General features: G+C 37.0%; 3 protein-coding genes and 1 pseudogene across 5 annotated transcripts; 2 read left to right on the top strand and 2 right to left on the bottom strand.

Moving 5' to 3' along the window:
- Positions 1-293: 293 nt before the first annotated feature.
- LOC108834088 (protein BASIC PENTACYSTEINE2-like) lies at positions 294-2,073 on the top strand. Of its 3 annotated transcripts, none has more exons than XM_018607450.2 (2): positions 294-484; positions 957-2,073. In XM_018607450.2, the coding sequence occupies exon 2, from the start codon at positions 968-970 to the stop codon at positions 1,805-1,807; it is 840 nt and encodes a 279-aa protein (XP_018462952.1). In that variant the 5' UTR covers positions 294-484; positions 957-967; the 3' UTR covers positions 1,808-2,073. The 3 variants fall into 3 exon arrangements, with proteins under 3 accessions (XP_018462952.1, XP_056848496.1, XP_056848497.1); XM_056992516.1 differs by lacking the exon at positions 294-484 and adding an exon at positions 498-872; XM_056992517.1 differs by lacking the exon at positions 294-484 and adding an exon at positions 498-775.
- A 66-nt stretch (positions 2,074-2,139) lies between these two features.
- On the bottom strand, positions 2,140-4,681 carry LOC108834089 (E3 ubiquitin-protein ligase SP1-like; annotated as a pseudogene).
- Positions 4,682-9,260: 4,579 nt separating this feature from the next.
- On the bottom strand, positions 9,261-11,543 carry LOC108821653 (E3 ubiquitin-protein ligase SP1-like). Its single transcript, XM_056992519.1, has 9 exons — positions 11,449-11,543; positions 11,148-11,218; positions 10,997-11,049; positions 10,736-10,863; positions 10,550-10,648; positions 10,331-10,468; positions 10,150-10,203; positions 9,928-10,046; positions 9,261-9,805 (listed from the first exon to the last, which is right to left on the bottom strand). The coding sequence occupies exons 2-9, from the start codon at positions 11,216-11,218 to the stop codon at positions 9,670-9,672; spliced, it is 798 nt and encodes a 265-aa protein (XP_056848499.1). The 5' UTR covers positions 11,449-11,543; the 3' UTR covers positions 9,261-9,669.
- Positions 11,544-14,139: 2,596 nt separating this feature from the next.
- On the top strand, positions 14,140-16,460 carry LOC130498766 (uncharacterized). The gene is made up of 10 exons (XM_056992354.1): positions 14,140-14,286; positions 14,368-14,632; positions 14,723-14,819; positions 14,897-15,015; positions 15,096-15,180; positions 15,261-15,390; positions 15,518-15,711; positions 15,798-15,921; positions 15,991-16,206; positions 16,299-16,460. Exons 1-10 carry the CDS (start codon positions 14,140-14,142, stop codon positions 16,458-16,460), a joined length of 1,539 nt encoding a protein of 512 aa, XP_056848334.1.
- Positions 16,461-17,329: the final 869 nt, after the last annotated feature.

Raw genomic sequence — 17,329 nt, forward strand, 5'->3', positions numbered from 1 at the left:
AGACAGTTTATGATCTCATGTTCGGATGTTCCTCAATCCTCATCTTATCATTTCACGAACTATCTCGTTAGTCGTTACCTTTAAAATAATTTGATTTTGACACGATGTCAAAAAGACCAATAAGTGGGCTTTGCTTCTTCTTTTTTGTCTTCTTCTCAAAATGGCTTTCTTACAGTAAACACAAAAAAAAATAGTCTTCAAGACGGACAGAAAAATGAAAAAAGCCTTTTGGAAAGATATTTATTTAGATTGTAGTATATATAATTATAAATGTTTATCAATTATTTTAGGCTCTCTCTCTGTTCCACTCAAAAAAAAATAAAAAATAAAAACCCTTTCCCTTTCTTCAGATCTTATCTTTTCCCCTCAGGTTTCTCTCTCCTCTCTCTTCCTTCTCTTTCCTCCCTCCAAATCTATCTCTCTCCTCTCTCTCCAGAAGGGCAAAAATTCCCTTAAAGAGCCGTTTGTTAACCCAATCTCATATGTAAGTTTTCTCTTTCCTAATCCATTTCCATATCATGTCTCACTCCTCCCTCTCTTTCTCTCAGTTTTGAATATTTACAATGGGACCTTTTTCTGTACTGTACCTATTTGCTTCAAATCCTTTTATCTCATTCCAATATATGTACATATCTTGACTTTTTATTAGAATCTGGTTGTGGATTCCATTAATTCATGTCCATTTTCCCTAGATCTATCTCTGGGCTTTCCAGATCTAGAATCTATGCATTTTGGTTTCCACAAGCAAATGTTCAAAGATGTCACCTGATATCATGTAATTTTGATTTCTTTGCTATCTCCAACACATGGAACATGTTACTGGATTATAAGAAATGTTAGGAGGAAGTGATTTGTTGTTGATTGGAACATGAGTAAGAAATTGAGAAACCTTTTTTTGTTGTCCGAATTTAGATTATAATCTCTGATTGTCTTTTGCTGTAATGACATTTTTGTAGATCTTTGAAAAATGGATGACGATGGGTTTCGTAATTGGGGTTACTACGAACCAGCTGCTGCTACTACGTTCAAAGGCAATCTCGGGTTGCAGCTAATGTCAAGCGCTGACCGGAACACCAAACCGTTTTTACCCGGTCGAGACCCGAATCTAATGATGAGCCAAAACGGGTCATACCACCACCACCACTCCGAGCCACCAATCCACATGAGCTACAATTGGATTAACCAACAGAAAGACAAGTTCTTCAACATGTTACCTGTAACGACCACTCCTAATTACGGAAATGCCCTTCCCGAAACTTCATCAGCCCCATCAATGCACCATCATCACCATCATCATCATCAAACCGAGGAAACCCCGGTTAAATGCGAAGAAGAAGAAGAGACTGTTCAGCCTAACAAGAAGAGAAAGACTAACTCAAAAGCTAGCGCGACGACAACAAAAGGGAAGAAGCCACGTAAACCGAAGGAAGAGAACGATAACAAGACTAACGTTTCAAGAGTCAAACCGGCTAAGAAAAGCGTTGACTTGGTTATCAACGGAGTGAACATGGACATTTCCGGTTTACCTGTACCGGTCTGCACTTGCACCGGAGCTCCTCAGCAATGCTACCGTTGGGGATGCGGCGGTTGGCAGTCTGCGTGTTGCACCACGAACATATCGATGCATCCGTTGCCGATGAGTACTAAACGCCGCGGAGCGAGGATCTCCGGGAGGAAGATGAGCCAAGGAGCGTTTAAGAAGGTTCTTGAGAAACTTTCTTCTGATGGGTTTAACTTTGGGAGCCCCATTGATCTTAAGAGCCATTGGGCTAGACATGGGACTAACAAGTTCGTCACCATCAGATGATTAGTTTCAGGTAATCTCATCTTCGTTTTAAGAGTTTGGAAACAGTCCTTTTTTATCATACGGTTGCTTTTATGTTCTTGTAGCCTTGTCTGTTTGTTTGTTTGTTTGTATGTCTGAGGAAGAAGGTGACTGATAAAATCTGCACGGAAGTTTGAATTCTTTTACTTTTTTTTTCTTTTTCTTTTGTTATTTTTTATAAACATTTTACTGACTTGTAAGTTGTAACAGATATTCATTTTAATTAAATGTTTTTATTTCTCAGATAATATGCCCGAGTTTCTCGAATTATGTTAATGATCTTGAATAATTTAATGTCTGTTCACATCAATTTGATCCAACCAAAAGTAAGAATGTCTGTTTACTTTGAAGTAATGTATTAAAATCACGTAAATTAATTAGAATAAACCAACGTGCTTGGCAAAAAAAAACCAACGTGTGTTCAACTATGTAATAAAATCACGTAAATTAATTACAATTTGGACCATATAATTAAAAAAGAAATTTGTTTACTACTGTCAGCAGAACGAACGATGGTTTGTTAAAATATTCATAAACATTTAGCTACCCAAAACCATAGATCAAGAATGGTTATATATTTGTCAAATTTGCCTCTCCTAGTTATAAAACATTGGTGTCTGATTCTTCTCCCTAGGCCTTTAAGCTGATCCTATAAACTACACTGTTGTCTGATTCTCCTCTCTCATGGGGTTTCTTCGTTGTCTGAATCAGCATTCTCTGCTCTCTCACGTAGAACCCTTCTTATAAAACTTACACCTTTCATGACGACTATTGCCAGAGCAATAGCTCCAAAGATCTTGGAGCAGAAAAGATAAAACCTGCAAAAAGAATAACACAAGAAAATTTTGCAATCATCACCACCTCTCCCAAGTAAAACGTATAAACAGAAAGATGATGAGTCTTGTCCTTACTCATAATCTGACTTCAAGTCGGCAACCATGTTATCAAACGAGCCCTCACCACTGAATATCCTAAAAGAGTCTTTATTTGGTTTTTGAATCGTGAGATTGCCAGCTGCGTCTCTAGCAGCCTAACAGTACAGAGAAGGACACAGACACATCAACTTATATTAGCTTGCACAGTCACTCACTCTTACATGTTCCACGAAATAAAGAAATAAACACATGGGGGCTTCCTTTACCTCGCCAATAATAGTTAAGTAGGTACCAGTATCCAGAGAACCCTGACAAATCACCTAAAGAAAACAATCACACCGGTGGTTCCAACCCAATATTGAAAGAGAGTTAAAAAAAAAAAACAACTATGAAAGAAAAAAAGGGCTAACCTTAGAGCCTTGTTGAGGTCTTTCAATCCTATCAAAGATTTCACTTAATGACATATCAAATTGCGGTTTCAGAGCATGAAGAAAGCGGTCAGCAAATTCAGCTCCCACTACTTTTACCCGACCAGTACTGTCTTCCTAAATAGTTGATTGAGCGAGAGAAAGAGGTAGGCTTTCAAGTCATGCGGGGTAGGCAAGACATAGCAAAAAAAAAACAATGAAGGTATTTGAGAATGTAAACTTACAAGATACCAAGGAGTCTGCTTTAGTTGAAACAGAAAATTCTGAGACTTGGTTATCCAACCACTACCATCATCCTCCAACTTGGTCTCATAACCCATCTCGGCCTGAAAGACAGTATACATGTGTTATTAACTTATAGCACCACCAGACCAGAGAATGATGATGACAACTTAAAAGAAAAAAGTCTTTACCTTAGCCTGAAAAACAGAACCCAAAGGTTTGCCATCGGCCATCGGAGGGCGTTGCAGAAGCAACTTTTCCGGACACAACAACAAGGAGATTCGTGGCTTTCTCTTTAAGCAACTCATCTGTGGAGAGAGGGGAAAAAAACTAGATCATTTGAAATCAGAAAATCAATAAATACATAATAATAACAAGAGTCTTGAGTTATCAAACAGAAAACATTACCTAACCGTTTGAAGTCGACCACACGGGTGATACTGCTAAAAGAGTCAACTTCCCTGCACCAATCACAGAAACACAAACACATATAGATTGATAAAAAGTGTGTGGAAAGACACATTCAATAAACAAAAGGGTTGGGGGGAAAGGACTTAACCTTTTAAAACCACGGCCCCAGAGGTAACATGCTGTGGCACCACATGACAAATAAAAAGCAATCTGAAGCATCTGAAACCAAATCAAACAAATTTTACTGTTAAGACACTATCAGAAGCCCTAAGAACTTGCAATTATTTACCACACAAAGTTCATATTTCAAAGAGATACGAGAAAACACTTTAAGATTACGAAGTAAACAACAGCGTAAAAAAACACTAGAAGGAAGGGCAGTGATGAATTGATAAAAGCTCACTAGTAGAGATATATTATACTCAATGAGCACTGACAATCACAATTGAAGAAGAGCTTCGGAGAGAATCGATCTGACTTGCTGCTTTAGTATTTTAGGGTTTATTGCGTGGAATAGGGGGTAGCTTTATGTCATTGTTTTTAATTTAGACAGGGTTATTTTTGACTTCCTACATTTTAAATACATTTTCCCTCGCACGTGTTTGCATTTTGACTAATCTATTTTTTTTTTTAACATCAAAGTCTCCTAATCGAATTAACAACATGATCTTCTTCTCTTTTTTTGTTTTTTTTTTGTTTTGAATGACTAGAAGGCTATCCGTACATCTTTAAAATAAGATTGAAATTCCTATTAAACTTTTTTTAAAATGGTATTTTTATAGCTAGATTAGAAATTTTTATTAGACACTTAATAGTATAGATCTTAAGAATTTTAATCATTAGTTCAAACTTCTCGTTAATAAAATGAAGTGCATGATTCCTGAATGGATGAGCAAACGAACATCAATACAAAGCCGTGGAAATATCTTGTTGGGAAAAAATAGCGGATAATTGTTTTTTTGAAAGGTTAAGATGGAACGTAGACGGCTAGTGTTCGTTGTAGCCTTCTAATGTTAGAAAGGGATTTACTTGTGTTTGGAGATTCTTTTGGAAAGATTATTTAGAACTCTTTGTGAAATGTTTTCTTTCTATTGCTTTCTTGATTTTTTTTGGGATAATCATACAAGTGAGGTTAACACCTCTATTTATACTAGTGAAAGGTAAATTCTAGAACTCTTTCTACAAATAATCTACACCCTTCTACACTCTTCTACTTCTTCTACATGCTTCTTCTTCCTCTAGATGTTTCTTCTTCTTGTAGATGCTTCTTCTTCTTGGGCTTCTTAGTTAAGAAAGGTTTAATTATTGATTAGTGGGCTAATGAAGGAAACCCAACAAATCTCCCCCTTCCTGATTTAGCCCAAAACCGTTGCCATGCCCGTGCCTCTGCAACAATCTTCAAACTTCTTGATCGGTAATATCTTGGTCATAAAGTCTGACCAATTTTCGTCTGTGTGTACCTTGTTGAGATGTAGGAGCTTCTCTTCAAGAACTTCTCGAATCCAATGATGACGAATGTCGATGTGCTTCGAGCGAGAGTGAAACGTTGGATTCTTTGCTAGGTGAATAGCGCTTTGGTTGTCACATAGCATGGTGTACTTGTCTTGCTTTATTCCCAACTCAAGTAAAAAGTTCTTCATCCATAACATCTCCTTGCACGCTTCCGTTGCTGCGATGTATTCAGCTTCCGTGGTGGATAAGGAAACACACTTTTGTAGCTTCGATTGCCAGGAAACAGCTCCCCCTGCAAAGATAGTCACAAATCCTGAAGTTGATTTTCTCGAATCTTTATCACCAGCCCAATCTGCATCGGTATATCCGCTCAACTCGAGTTTTTCATTGCCGAAACATAGACACTTCTTCGTTGTGCCTCGTAGATAGCGTAGGATCCACTTAACTGCTTTCCAATGCTCCTTTCCTGGATTGGCTAGAAAGCGACTTACAACTCCTACTGCATAGGCAATGTCGGGCCTGGTACACACCATAGCATACATGAGACTTCCTACTGCTGATGCATATGGGGTAGTCTTCATTTCCTCTTTCTCTTTCTCACTTGTTGGACTTTGCTTCGAACTTAGTTTGAAATGTCCACCAAGTGGAGTGCTCACTGGCTTTGCTTTGTGCATGTTGAATCTTTCTAGCACCTTTTCAACATACCTTTCTTGAGATAACCATAAAAGCTTCTTTGGTCTATCCCGCATGATCTTCATTCCAAGAATTTGTCTTGCTTGCCCCAAGTCTTTCATTGCAAAAGACTCTCCTAAGTCTTTCTTCAATGCAGCTATCTTGTTGCGATCTTGGCCCACAATCAACATATCGTCAACATAAAGCAATAGTATGAGAAAGTCGCCACTTGCATACCTCTTTATGAAAACACAATGATCATTCTTGGTTTTCTTGAAGTTATGATCCGCCATAAAAGAGTCAAACTTCTTGTACCATTGTCTTGGGGCTTGCTTGAGGCCATAAAGACTCTTCTTTAATCGGCACACCAAGTCTTCTTTTCCTGGTACCTTGAAACCTTCGGGTTGCTCCATATAGATCTCCTCCTCGAGTTCACCATGTAGGAAGGCTGTCTTGACATCAAGTTGTTCAATCTCCAAGTCTAGAACCGCTGCTAGACCAAGAACCACTCGGATAGAGGACATCTTCACCACTGGAGAGAATATTTCTTCAAAGTCTATGCCTTTCTTCTGGTTGAATCCTTTCACAACCAATCGAGCTTTGTATCTTGGATTTGAGCTTCTCTCCTCATACTTTAACTTGTACACCCACTTGTTCTTCAAGGCTCTCTTTCCTTTTGGTAGCTTCACTATGTCATAAGTGTGATAATCATGCAAGGATTGCATTTCATCTTGCATAGCTTCAACCCATTCATCTCTATGAATGTCTCCTATGGCCTCCTCATAGCTTTGAGGCTCCCCCTCATCTGTAAGATTAATATACTCATCTCGATAGTATCTTACAGACGGTCTTGTCTCTCTTCCGGACCTTCTTGGCTCATGTTCTTCCTCTGGCTCCACTTGATCTTCTTCACTTTCATCACCATTTTGATCCATGATAGGATCTCCTGCTTCTGGGTTAGCGCCATCATCTCCAATCACTTGTTCATGATTTTGGGGATTATGAGAATCTTCATTCCTTACAACCCTTAGCTTTGGTTTCTTTGATTTGTTGATGTCTTCGATTGTTTGATCTTCGAAGAAAACAACATCTCTACTCCGGATAACTTTTCTTTTAACCGGATCCCAAAGACGATAGCCGAATTCATCTCTTGGTGACCCAAGATAGATGCATTCTTTTGTCTTAGAGTCTAGTTTGGATCGTTCATCTTTAGGAATATGTACGAACGCTCTGCACCCGAACACCTTCAAGTGGTTGTAAGAAACCTTCTTTCCCGACCAAATTTCCTCTGGGACATCGCCTTCCAAAGGAACTGATGGTGTAAGATTTATGATGTCCACTGCGGTCTTTATAGCTTCTCCCCAAAAAGATTTAGGTAGTTTAGCATGAGAGAGCATGCACCGAACTCTTTCTGTGATAGTTCGATTCATTCTTTCAGCTAGCCCGTTCAGTTGTGGCGTCTTTGGTGGTGTCTTCTCCATCCTGATTCCGTGAGCTTTGCAGAACGCTTCAAAGGGACCCCGGTACTCTCCACCATTGTCTGATCGAACACACTTGAGTTTTTGACCCGTACTTCGTTCTGCTTGGGCTACAAATTCTTTGAAAGCATCTAGAACTTGATCTTTTGTCTTCAAAAGGTGTATCCATACCTTTCTTGAATGGTCATCAATAAAGGTGACGAAATATGATGCACCTCCAATGGATTTCTCAGTCATGGAGCATACATCAGTATGCACTAGATCAAGGATATGCTTCCTTCTCGTAGGTGTAGATGATCTTCGGAAAGCGACTCTATGTTGTTTCCCGGCTAAGCAATCATGACATGGTGTGAGATAGGTACCTCTCATTTCAGGAAGGAGTTTCTTGCGAGAAAGTATTGTTAGACCTTTCTCACTCATATGCCCGAGTCTTCGGTGCCATATATCAATGTCTTCACTTGCGACATTTACTTCCTCCTTGCAAAGCTTAGCTTGTGTAACATATAATGAACATTCTTTTCTTCCTCGAGCCATGATCAAACTCCCATTGGTTAACTTCCATTTGCCACTACCAAAGTGGCTGTCCAAACCGGCATCATCAAGCTTCCCAGTTGATATGAGATTAAGTCTCATGTCGGGAACATGCCTCACATCCTTGAGAACTATCTTACATCCAGTGTTTGATGTAAGAATAACATCTCCCTTTCCAACAATCTTGCTTCTTCCTTGATTTCCCATTTGAACATTACCAAAATCACCACTTTGGTAGGTTGTGAAGAAGCTTCCATGAGGGTGACATGAAAAGAAGCACCAGAATCAACGATCCATGAGCTATCATCAGAGCTAAGATTACATTCTCCAACGAGATATAAGTCTTCGCTCTGGTCTTCAACAATGGTGGTAGTCTTGTCTTCATGCTTCTTCGGAGGATTGAACCGATCTGGTTTGATGTTACCGGCTTGTTGATCTTTCTTGAAAAACCGACACTCCGACTTCACGTGGCCCGGCTTGCCACAATAGTAGCAGGTAACTCTTGGACGTGACTTGGATCTTCTTCGATATTGGTCTCGTCCTCTGCTTCTATTGTGAACACGAGTCTCCTCTCTACCTCGTCTATCAGCAATGTTCGCTTCTGAGTAAGAACTCGAACCTCGCTCCTTCCTGCGAACTTCTTCGTTCACAAGGCTATCAGTGACGGTGTCCATGGTGAGTTTTCCCTCCGGTGCTGAATTGCTTAGAGTGACAACGAGTGTGTCCCAACTCTCCGGCAGTGAACTGAGGAGTAACAGGGCTTGCATTTCATCTTCAACCTTCATATCAACTTTGTTAAGTTGATTTACGAGCCCCTTGAAATTGTTCAAGTGCTCCATCATGCTCTCGCCATCCTTATACTCCAACTTTACCAACCGTCGAACAAGAAGAGCTTTGTTTCGAGGCGTTTTCTTTTGAATCATGGATTCAAGTTTTGTCCACAATTCAAAAGCATTTGTGTAGGTGGAGACGTGTTCAAATAAAGATCGGTCGACGTATTTGCGTATTACTGCAACCGCCTTTCTATTAAGAATCTCCCATACTTTATCATCCTTTCCTTCGGGCTTATCTTTCATGATAATGGCCTCATGCAAATCCTTGCAATAAAGGTGATCTTCCATCATCGGTTTCCAGTAAGAAAAGTTGTCCGTCGTGAGCTTGAACATGTCACCTTCAAAGGTAACGGTAGCCTCCATCTTTACTTCTTCAAAGATAACGGTAACGTAGCTCTGATACCAGCTGTTGGGAAAAAATAGCGGATAATTGTTTCTTTGAAAGGTTAAGATGGAACGTAGACGGCTAGTGTTCGTTGTAGCCTTCTAATGTTAGAAAGGGATTTACTTGTGTTTGGAGATTCTTTTGGAAAGATTATTTAGAACTCTTTGTGAAATGTTTTCTTTCTATTGCTTTCTTGATTTTTTTTGGGATAATCATACAAGTGAGGTTAACACCTCTATTTATACTAGTGAAAGGTAAATTCTAGAACTCTTTCTACAAATAATCTACACCCTTCTACACTCTTCTACTTCTTCTACATGCTTCTTCTTCCTCTAGATGTTTCTTCTTCTTGTAGATGCTTCTTCTTCTTGGGCTTCTTAGTTAAGAAAGGTTTAATTATTGATTAGTGGGCTAATGAAGGAAACCCAACATATCTCTCTCTCTCTCTCTCTCTCTCTCTCTATCTCAAAAGGAGCGTAAAGGACTTCACTTGCTAGAGGATGGGGAATTCATTCACTTGCATTCCCCATAAACTACTGTTGTCTGATTCTCCTCCCTCATGGGTTATCTTCGTTGTCTGAATCAGCATTCTCTGCTCTCTCACGTAGAACCCTTCTTACGAAACCCACACCTTTCACGACGGCTATAGCCACAGCAATAGTTCCAAAGATCTTGGAGTAGAAAAAATAAAACCTGCAAAACAAAAAAAGTAACACAAGAAAATATTATATCATCACCATGATGGACAGGATGATGAGTCTTGTCACAAGAAAATATAAACAGAAACATGATGGAAGATGAGGCTTTGTCATTACTCTGAATTTGACTTCAAGTTGGCAACCATTTTATCAAACGAGCCCTCTCCACTGAAGACCTTAAAAGACTGTTCCATAGGCTTTTGAATCGTGAGAGTACCAGCTTCGTCTCTAGCAACCTACAATATTTATATTAGCTTGCACAGCCCCACTCTTACATGATCCACAAAATAGAGAAATAAACACGGGAGGGGGGGAGGGGGGGAGGGGGAGTTCCTTTACCTCGCCAACAATGGTTAAGGAGGTACCAGTATCGAGAGCACCACGACAGATCACCTAAAGAAGAAAAAAAAAGAACATCACATTGTTGGTTCCAAGTTCCAACCCAATGGAAGAGGGGGGTGAAGAAACAGAGAAAGACAACAAAAGAAAAGCAAATGAATTGAGAGAACAATAGGAGCACCTTAGAGCCTTCTTGGGGGTTTTGAAACCTCTGAAAGATTTCAATCATTGACGACATATCAAATTGCGGTTTCAGAATATCAATATATCCATCAGCAAGTTCAGCTCTCACTACTTTCACCATACCAGTACCGTCTTCCTAAATAGTGTGAAGGATTGAAAGGGTGAGCTTAAAAGTCAACAAAAAAAGAAGGGTATTGGAGGAGGGATTGTAACTTACAAGATACCAAGGAGTATCCTTGATCTGAAACAGAAAGTTATGACACTTGTTTATCAGACCACCATCATCGTCCAACTTGGTCTCATACCCCATTTCGAACTGAAAGACCACACCCACCAGGACAGAGTGTGATTATGAAGATGACAACTTTACAAGAAGAAAAAAAAGACAAATCTTTTTTTATACCTTAGCCTCAAAAACATCACCCGAAGAAGAATCATTATCATCATGTTTGCAGTTAAAGGGCGTTGCAGAAGCAACTTTTCCGGACACAACAGCAAGGAGATTCGTGGCTTTCTCTTTCAGCAAATCATCTGAGTAGAGAGAGAGAGAGAGAGAGAGAGAGAGAGAGAGAGGGTTCATTACATTTGTAGAAATCTGAAACCAAATTATAATACATAAATAGTAACAAAGAGATCTGAACTATATAAAGCAGAAAAACATTACCTAGACATTTGATGTCTGCCACACGGGTAATACTGTTATAAGAGTCAGCTTTCCTGCACACACAGCGCAGAAACACAAACACACATATCGATTCATAAAATGTGCATTTCAAAAATCCATAAAAGGGTTGGGGGGGGGGGGAAAGACAGACCCTTTAATTCTACGGCCCCAGAGGTAACAAGCTGTAGCACCACATGACAAATACAAAGCAATCTGAAGCATCTGAAACCAAATCAAACAAATTTTATTTCTACTCAGCCATTTACAATGTGATCAGAAGCCCTAAGAACTTGCAAGATCTAGTAACTAGTTCAGAACACACACACAGGTCCATATTCCAGAAATACGAGAAACACTGGTTAGATTACGAATCGAACAGCAACCCACTAGAAGGGCAGTGGTGAATTGATGAAAGCTCTAGTCTTTATTGAAAGAGAAGAAGAAGATGATACCTTAAGTGAGTAGTCAGTAGTCACAGACTCACAGTCACGACTGAAGAAGAGCTTCGGAGAGAATGGACCGGCTGATTTAGCAACTTAGGGTCAACGCGTGGAATATATATATATATATATATATTCAGGGGGTAGCTTTATATAATTCTTTCATTTAGACAGGGCTATTTTCGACTTTCACGGATTTTAAATAAATTTTATCCCGGTCACACATTCACATTTAGAAAAAAAAAAATCTTGAAGCAAAGCAACAGTCATCATTTTTCTACTCTTCTATTAATATATCCTAAAGACTAAAGTCTGTCAAAAAAAATTCAATAACTCAGAGTGTACACACACACACGGTGACCAATTTGTCAACAAATCTTTTGATTCCATTCAATCTCCGTTAACCGATGCTTCATAGACTTAGTTATGTAACCGGTTAGTCTGGTTCAGAGCCGCAAACCGAAGAGTGTATGTAATGTAATAATGTAAAGACAGAATCTTCCTTTTGGTATACGAGCTGTTGAGAGTCTCCGCACTTCCTTGAAATATCCGTTTTGGCCCATGATGATCCCAAGTATAGGCACCATAAATTAAATCCTTAGAAAAATTCGATCAAAACTCACACCCAAGTATCACATAATCCTAGTACTTTAATCATATATCCGGACGGAACTGGTCGAGAAGAAATACGAAGTGGAGATCTCATTTTATGAATCGCTTGTCCACTTGTCGATTAGGTACTGGGCCTCGACTTGCAAGCCTGGGCCGCTATTCATTTCAGTTCGTCTTCTCATACAGTAATAACATTTATAAACTGAACAATACTTTGCATAATGGATTTTTTTCTGTTCTTTAAGTTAAATGTAAAATAATGTGTATGGTTTTCTAATTTGTTTTCAGGTTTCCTCAACTATTGTAAAATTCTCCGTAAAAAGAGAAAAAAAAAAGGTTGACAAGAAAATGATATTTAGCTAGTCATACGCAATGGATTGTTCAACGACAATTGGGGAATTTTGGAAGTTTTCGTCACAACCACATGAATAATGTGACTGAGCCTAATAATTGAATTATCTTTCAAACACAGTGGTATGGCCGCATGTGTAGTTTAGCAATTATCTAAGATGTCCTGTACTGTATGACAACGCATTCACCCAATAAAATAATACCAGCTCCGTTTTTTTGGTTAGTTCCTAAACTATTTTTTTTTTGTAAACGCAGTTCCTTAGTAAATTGCTCTTATAACAAATTATTTGTTTGTATGATAATAATTTTGGAAATTATTATTTTCCCTTTTGTTTCTACCGGCCACCTTGAAGAGCTTCCCTCTTTTTCCCCCTTTTGTTTCTCTTTGCTTCTTGAGTTTGAGTTGTTTCTGTTTCTTAAATAAGTTGTATCAACATTAAAAATCAGAAAATGATATAAATCTTAACATTTTACCAAAAAAAATAATTTTGGAAATTATAACGCAACTACTCCATAACGGTAGATTATGTTTCTAGTCAACAAGAATGTGGCTCAACAAAAAATAATAAATGAAATCGTGGTTCATGTTGTTAAAGTCCCCACAAGTTGGGAAACAATGGATTGTCGATTTTGTCGGCTACGGCCTACAGCTAGCAGCAACGAAAAGACAGACTAACAATATCTATCCTATTAAAAGTGAAGTACAAATGGGTATTAACCCTCACTTCTTCACAGTATTTACGGCAGAATGCCACTCCTTTTTATTAAATAGATTTCTTTAGTTATCTACCAATATTTTCGTAAAGTTCACTGCATATAACAGCCCATTCCGTTTTTGTTTTTTGACTTTAATGGGCCACGATTTTTTTAATTTCCATTCTTATATCTATAGTTTTATTCATCTAACCATATCTAATTATCTTTAACCAGCTGTAATCTATAACCATAAAATTGGGGTCTTATAAATATTTCATATGACCATCTATAACTATCAAATTGGACAAATAACAAAATTTCAAGTGACGACAAACTTATAACAACTGTTGACTTATATTGTAACAAATGTTTTTTAAAGATATAATACTGTACCTGACTTTTTTTATTGAATAATTTTTAAAGATATAATACTGTACCTGACTTTTTTTATTGAATAATATACCTGCATCAAAAAACAGTCCGTTTAATAATTGACAATAGAGATTAGAAATCATTTGGTTACCTTATTTATTAAATAAATTAACTATCGCCTATCAATTAAGATTACAAAGATATTTTCCTACAAAGATGATAACTAACTATTTCCAAACTTAAAATCTAGATTTTCGCCATCAATTCAAACTAAATTTCGAAAATTGTAAACAAATCAACTACATATTCTTTAGATCTTTAAATATCTTATATACTTACCATAAAAATCTCCTATATCTAAGGTCTCACATTTATCATATTTATGAAAATACTTCCCAATCACGGTAATATAGGTTTGATTGCGTGTAATCTACCCTAAATATCGATACAATTAAACATGTCTAATTAAAGAAATCAATATTGTTACCATAAAAATCTTTAAAAAATCTTCTAATATTAACTATATTCCTTACCTACCGGACGTGCTCATCAAGTTTTATAATAATTAGTTTAGATTTTATTCTCTTTGGTAGATCACCTATGTAGCTATATATAACCTTTGTTATATGTTGAATAACAACATTCGAGTTCCAAGCTAAAAAAATACAAAACATGTCTAACAACGCAAGTCTCACCCCCATCAAAGACTTGAAACCATTTAAGACTAAGTGGCGATGTCAAGTAAAATTGCTACATTCGTGGATGCAAAACACTGGTTTTGGTGGTGAGACTCTTCAAATGGTTCTGACCGATGACAGTGTAAGTTTCATAATGCAATTAATCATTACTTTATTGTTGAATGATATGCATTGCTTACATTATTTTGTGCTTATTTTGTAGGGTGAAAAGATAAGTGCTACGTGCAAAAGGAATAACGTTTTGAGCGTCCAGCGAAAGCTACCTCTAGGAAAATGGCGTGTTCTCACAACGTTTAGCGTCTCACAAGCGTCAGGCCAGTATCGGCCAACAACCCATCCATACAAGATGACAATCAGTGACGAAACTGTGATAACGAATTCTGACATCGTTCAGGATAGCATCTTCCTATCTCTTGCTAGATATGCGGACATCATCGATGGAACCTTAAAGACCCACTTGCTTATTGGTAATACCTATATGTCAATGTTTCATATAACTATATTTCAGTTTCTGGTATTTAATGTTGTTCTGTATATTAATTTTTATTTTCTTATAGATGTTATGGGGAAAATTGTAAGCCTTCAACCAGTTCAAATCGTCCAGGTGAAAGGACAGGACCGGAAGAAAGTTCAATTTCGTTTGGTTGATGAAAAGTAAGTTTTGTTATTGTGTTTTAGGTTTCAGTTCACATTTTTTCCTTTTTCTTGCGCTAATAGCTATTCCTTTTTAGTGGTAAGGACCTTGCATGTTGTTTATGGGGGAAATATGCAGAGCAATTGGAGGCTTATCTTGAACGTGAGGAACCACTGATCTGTTTGATCAGGTTTGCTAAAATCAGTTTTTACAGAGGTATTATTTTAAATGCGTTTTCATATTATTATATTCTATTTTTTCCAAAATCAGTTTTTACAGAAATTTTATTTTAATAGGTGAGGTGCAAATCACAAATGCTTTTGATGCATCCATTGTTTATTTTGATCCAACTATGGAGGAAGCATTACAGTTCAAAGAGAAGTAAGATTTAATAAACATATTTATTAAATCTTATATCTATAGTTGCTTATACATTGGTTGTTTTCTACATATATGTATAGGATTGAGCAAGACGAGCTTCCTCTTGCTGTTATTGAGAATAAAGCTGGTAAGAGGGAAATCGTTTTGAAAGAAGATGACTGGAACGACCTTGAGATCAAGACCATTTCGGAACTCTTTGTTTCAAATCAGGTTATATTCATACAGTACAGTTTTTATTTAGTAAAGTTAATTATTTGGTTAAGTGGCAGTAAACTTTTTTTCTATTTTATACATACCAAGAAAAGCTTAACCTATAAACCTGATCATATGTTCCTAGGTGGAGAACTGCAAAATAATTTGTTCAATTGAAGCTGTTGATACTGATTGGGCATGGTTCTATTTCGGGCACAAGGGTTGCAAACATCGTGCTATAAAAATTGGTAACAATGTTACTTCAATTTCAAAACATGATGACAAACAACTTTGGTTCTGTGAGCACTGCAAAGTTAAAATTACTGAAGTGATACCTGTGTAAGAGCACTGTTGCAAGTATATCATTCTTTATTTAATTATGACACATATTTTCATAATTAACTTTATTTCTTTAAATTTCATAGGTTCAAGCTCCATTTGATTGTTAGGGATGACACAGAAACATGCAAGTTGATGTTGCTGAACACTGTTGCTAATACAATTGTTGGACAGGAAGCTGTCGATCTGTGGGATGGCTCCTATGATGAGGTATTAGTTGATTCTGCTCGGAATTATTTCATTTATTATTCTTAAACACTAATTTTAGAATTGTATTAGATTGAAGATCCAGAACTCCTACCAGAATCTATCAGAGCTTTAGTAGGAAAATCTTTTTGTTTTGGCATATCTGTTCGCTCTGACAATGTGAGGGATGGGGCAGAAACATTTAAAGTTCTTGAGGTCTGGTCTGGAGATCACATTCTTAAAGTGGAATCTCAATCCGAGCCAAACTCAATGATTGGTACATCATCTTCTACCATGTCTACTGGTGATGTGAGTTCATTATCTAATTTTATACATACATTGTTATATATTAAAGTTTTTTATGTTATAGTTTTGATGACTGTATACTTTGCACATAATAGGTGCTCATGCTGGAAGGAAACAGCCATAATGATTCAGAAGAATGCAAAACACCTTTTGGAAAACGCAGAGATGACGATGCTGATCTACAAGACAAAACTTCCACTTCTAAAAAGTTGCGCACCTCCATCAAAGTGGAAAAGGAAAAGGAAAAGGAAGAGTAACATCGCATGAGAAGAGTGTTTTCTATTTTATGTTGGGTTTTTCTGTTTTTCTAATCTTGGTTTTTGCATTGCTTTATTCAGAAACAATAATTTGTTTACCTATTCGCTGGTTTATTTCATCGATTTGAATAAGATGACTTCAGTTTGATTTTTATTATTGCTTAGATAAAAATTAAGTTTATAGTTTATTGTTTCATATTATAATATTTAGTTTACTTTATTTTAAAATTCTAATACTAATCAGGAACCGTTTTTTTTAATAAACAGGCTATATCTAATCTTTTAAAAACATATAACTACAACATCACTAACCAAGATGTTTGGGTTCCTATAACAATCAAAGTTCTCCTTTCAGTCCTAGCAGTTTATAGCTATATAGCACGAGTTAAGTTTAGTCTTGACATACCTAATGCTCCTTAGTAATCTTCTTGCGGAAGATGAAGCTTAACCCTCACTTCTTCACAGTTCTTCCACCTGTTTTTGAAAAACAGGAAATTTTATAAAACTAAAATGGATGCTCGAACATGAATATTACCCTAATCTCAAATATTATAAAACAACTAATTGTTATCTATATATAAAAGCAATATTTTCATGAAAACTTGTGTAAGAGAAAGTAGATCAATGAAATAAATTCTGTTTTCCAGAATATTAACAGATATATTTACTTCCTATATCTAGAGTGTCAACTAATAACTACATTCCTACTTATTAGGTAATTGAAAATACAATTACGATTTTCACAATAAGGAAAATTAATACTGCCTCCTCCATATTCTATCGACTACATTACTGTGGATTAAGAAAAAAAAACTTGAGGAAGCATTATGAAGAGGAAAAAAACAGATTATCACAGTGGAGATCGAACT

The sequence above is a fragment of the Raphanus sativus genome, chromosome 8 (genome assembly GCF_000801105.2).
Source record: "Raphanus sativus cultivar WK10039 chromosome 8, ASM80110v3, whole genome shotgun sequence".
NCBI classification, from domain to species: domain Eukaryota; kingdom Viridiplantae; phylum Streptophyta; class Magnoliopsida; order Brassicales; family Brassicaceae; genus Raphanus; species Raphanus sativus.

Excerpts from the sequence above, each read along its gene's own strand:
- LOC108834088 (XM_018607450.2), top strand. The coding sequence starts at position 968 with ATGGATGACGATGGGTTTCGTAATTGGGGTTACTACGAACCAGCTGCT.
- LOC108821653 (XM_056992519.1), bottom strand. The coding sequence starts at position 11,218 with ATGCTTCAGATTGCTTTGTATTTGTCATGTGGTGCTACAGCTTGTTAC. Across the intron at positions 11,050-11,147 it reads TGGGGCCGTAGAATTAAAGG|GAAAGCTGACTCTTATAACA; the intron begins GTCTGTCTTTCC and ends CTGTGTGTGCAG. Across the intron at positions 10,649-10,735 it reads GTGATGTTTTTGAGGCTAAG|TTCGAAATGGGGTATGAGAC; the intron begins GTATAAAAAAAG and ends GTGGTCTTTCAG.
- LOC130498766 (XM_056992354.1), top strand. The coding sequence starts at position 14,140 with ATGTCTAACAACGCAAGTCTCACCCCCATCAAAGACTTGAAACCATTT. Across the intron at positions 14,820-14,896 it reads TTTCGTTTGGTTGATGAAAA|TGGTAAGGACCTTGCATGTT; the intron begins GTAAGTTTTGTT and ends ATTCCTTTTTAG. Across the intron at positions 15,391-15,517 it reads AACTCTTTGTTTCAAATCAG|GTGGAGAACTGCAAAATAAT; the intron begins GTTATATTCATA and ends ATATGTTCCTAG.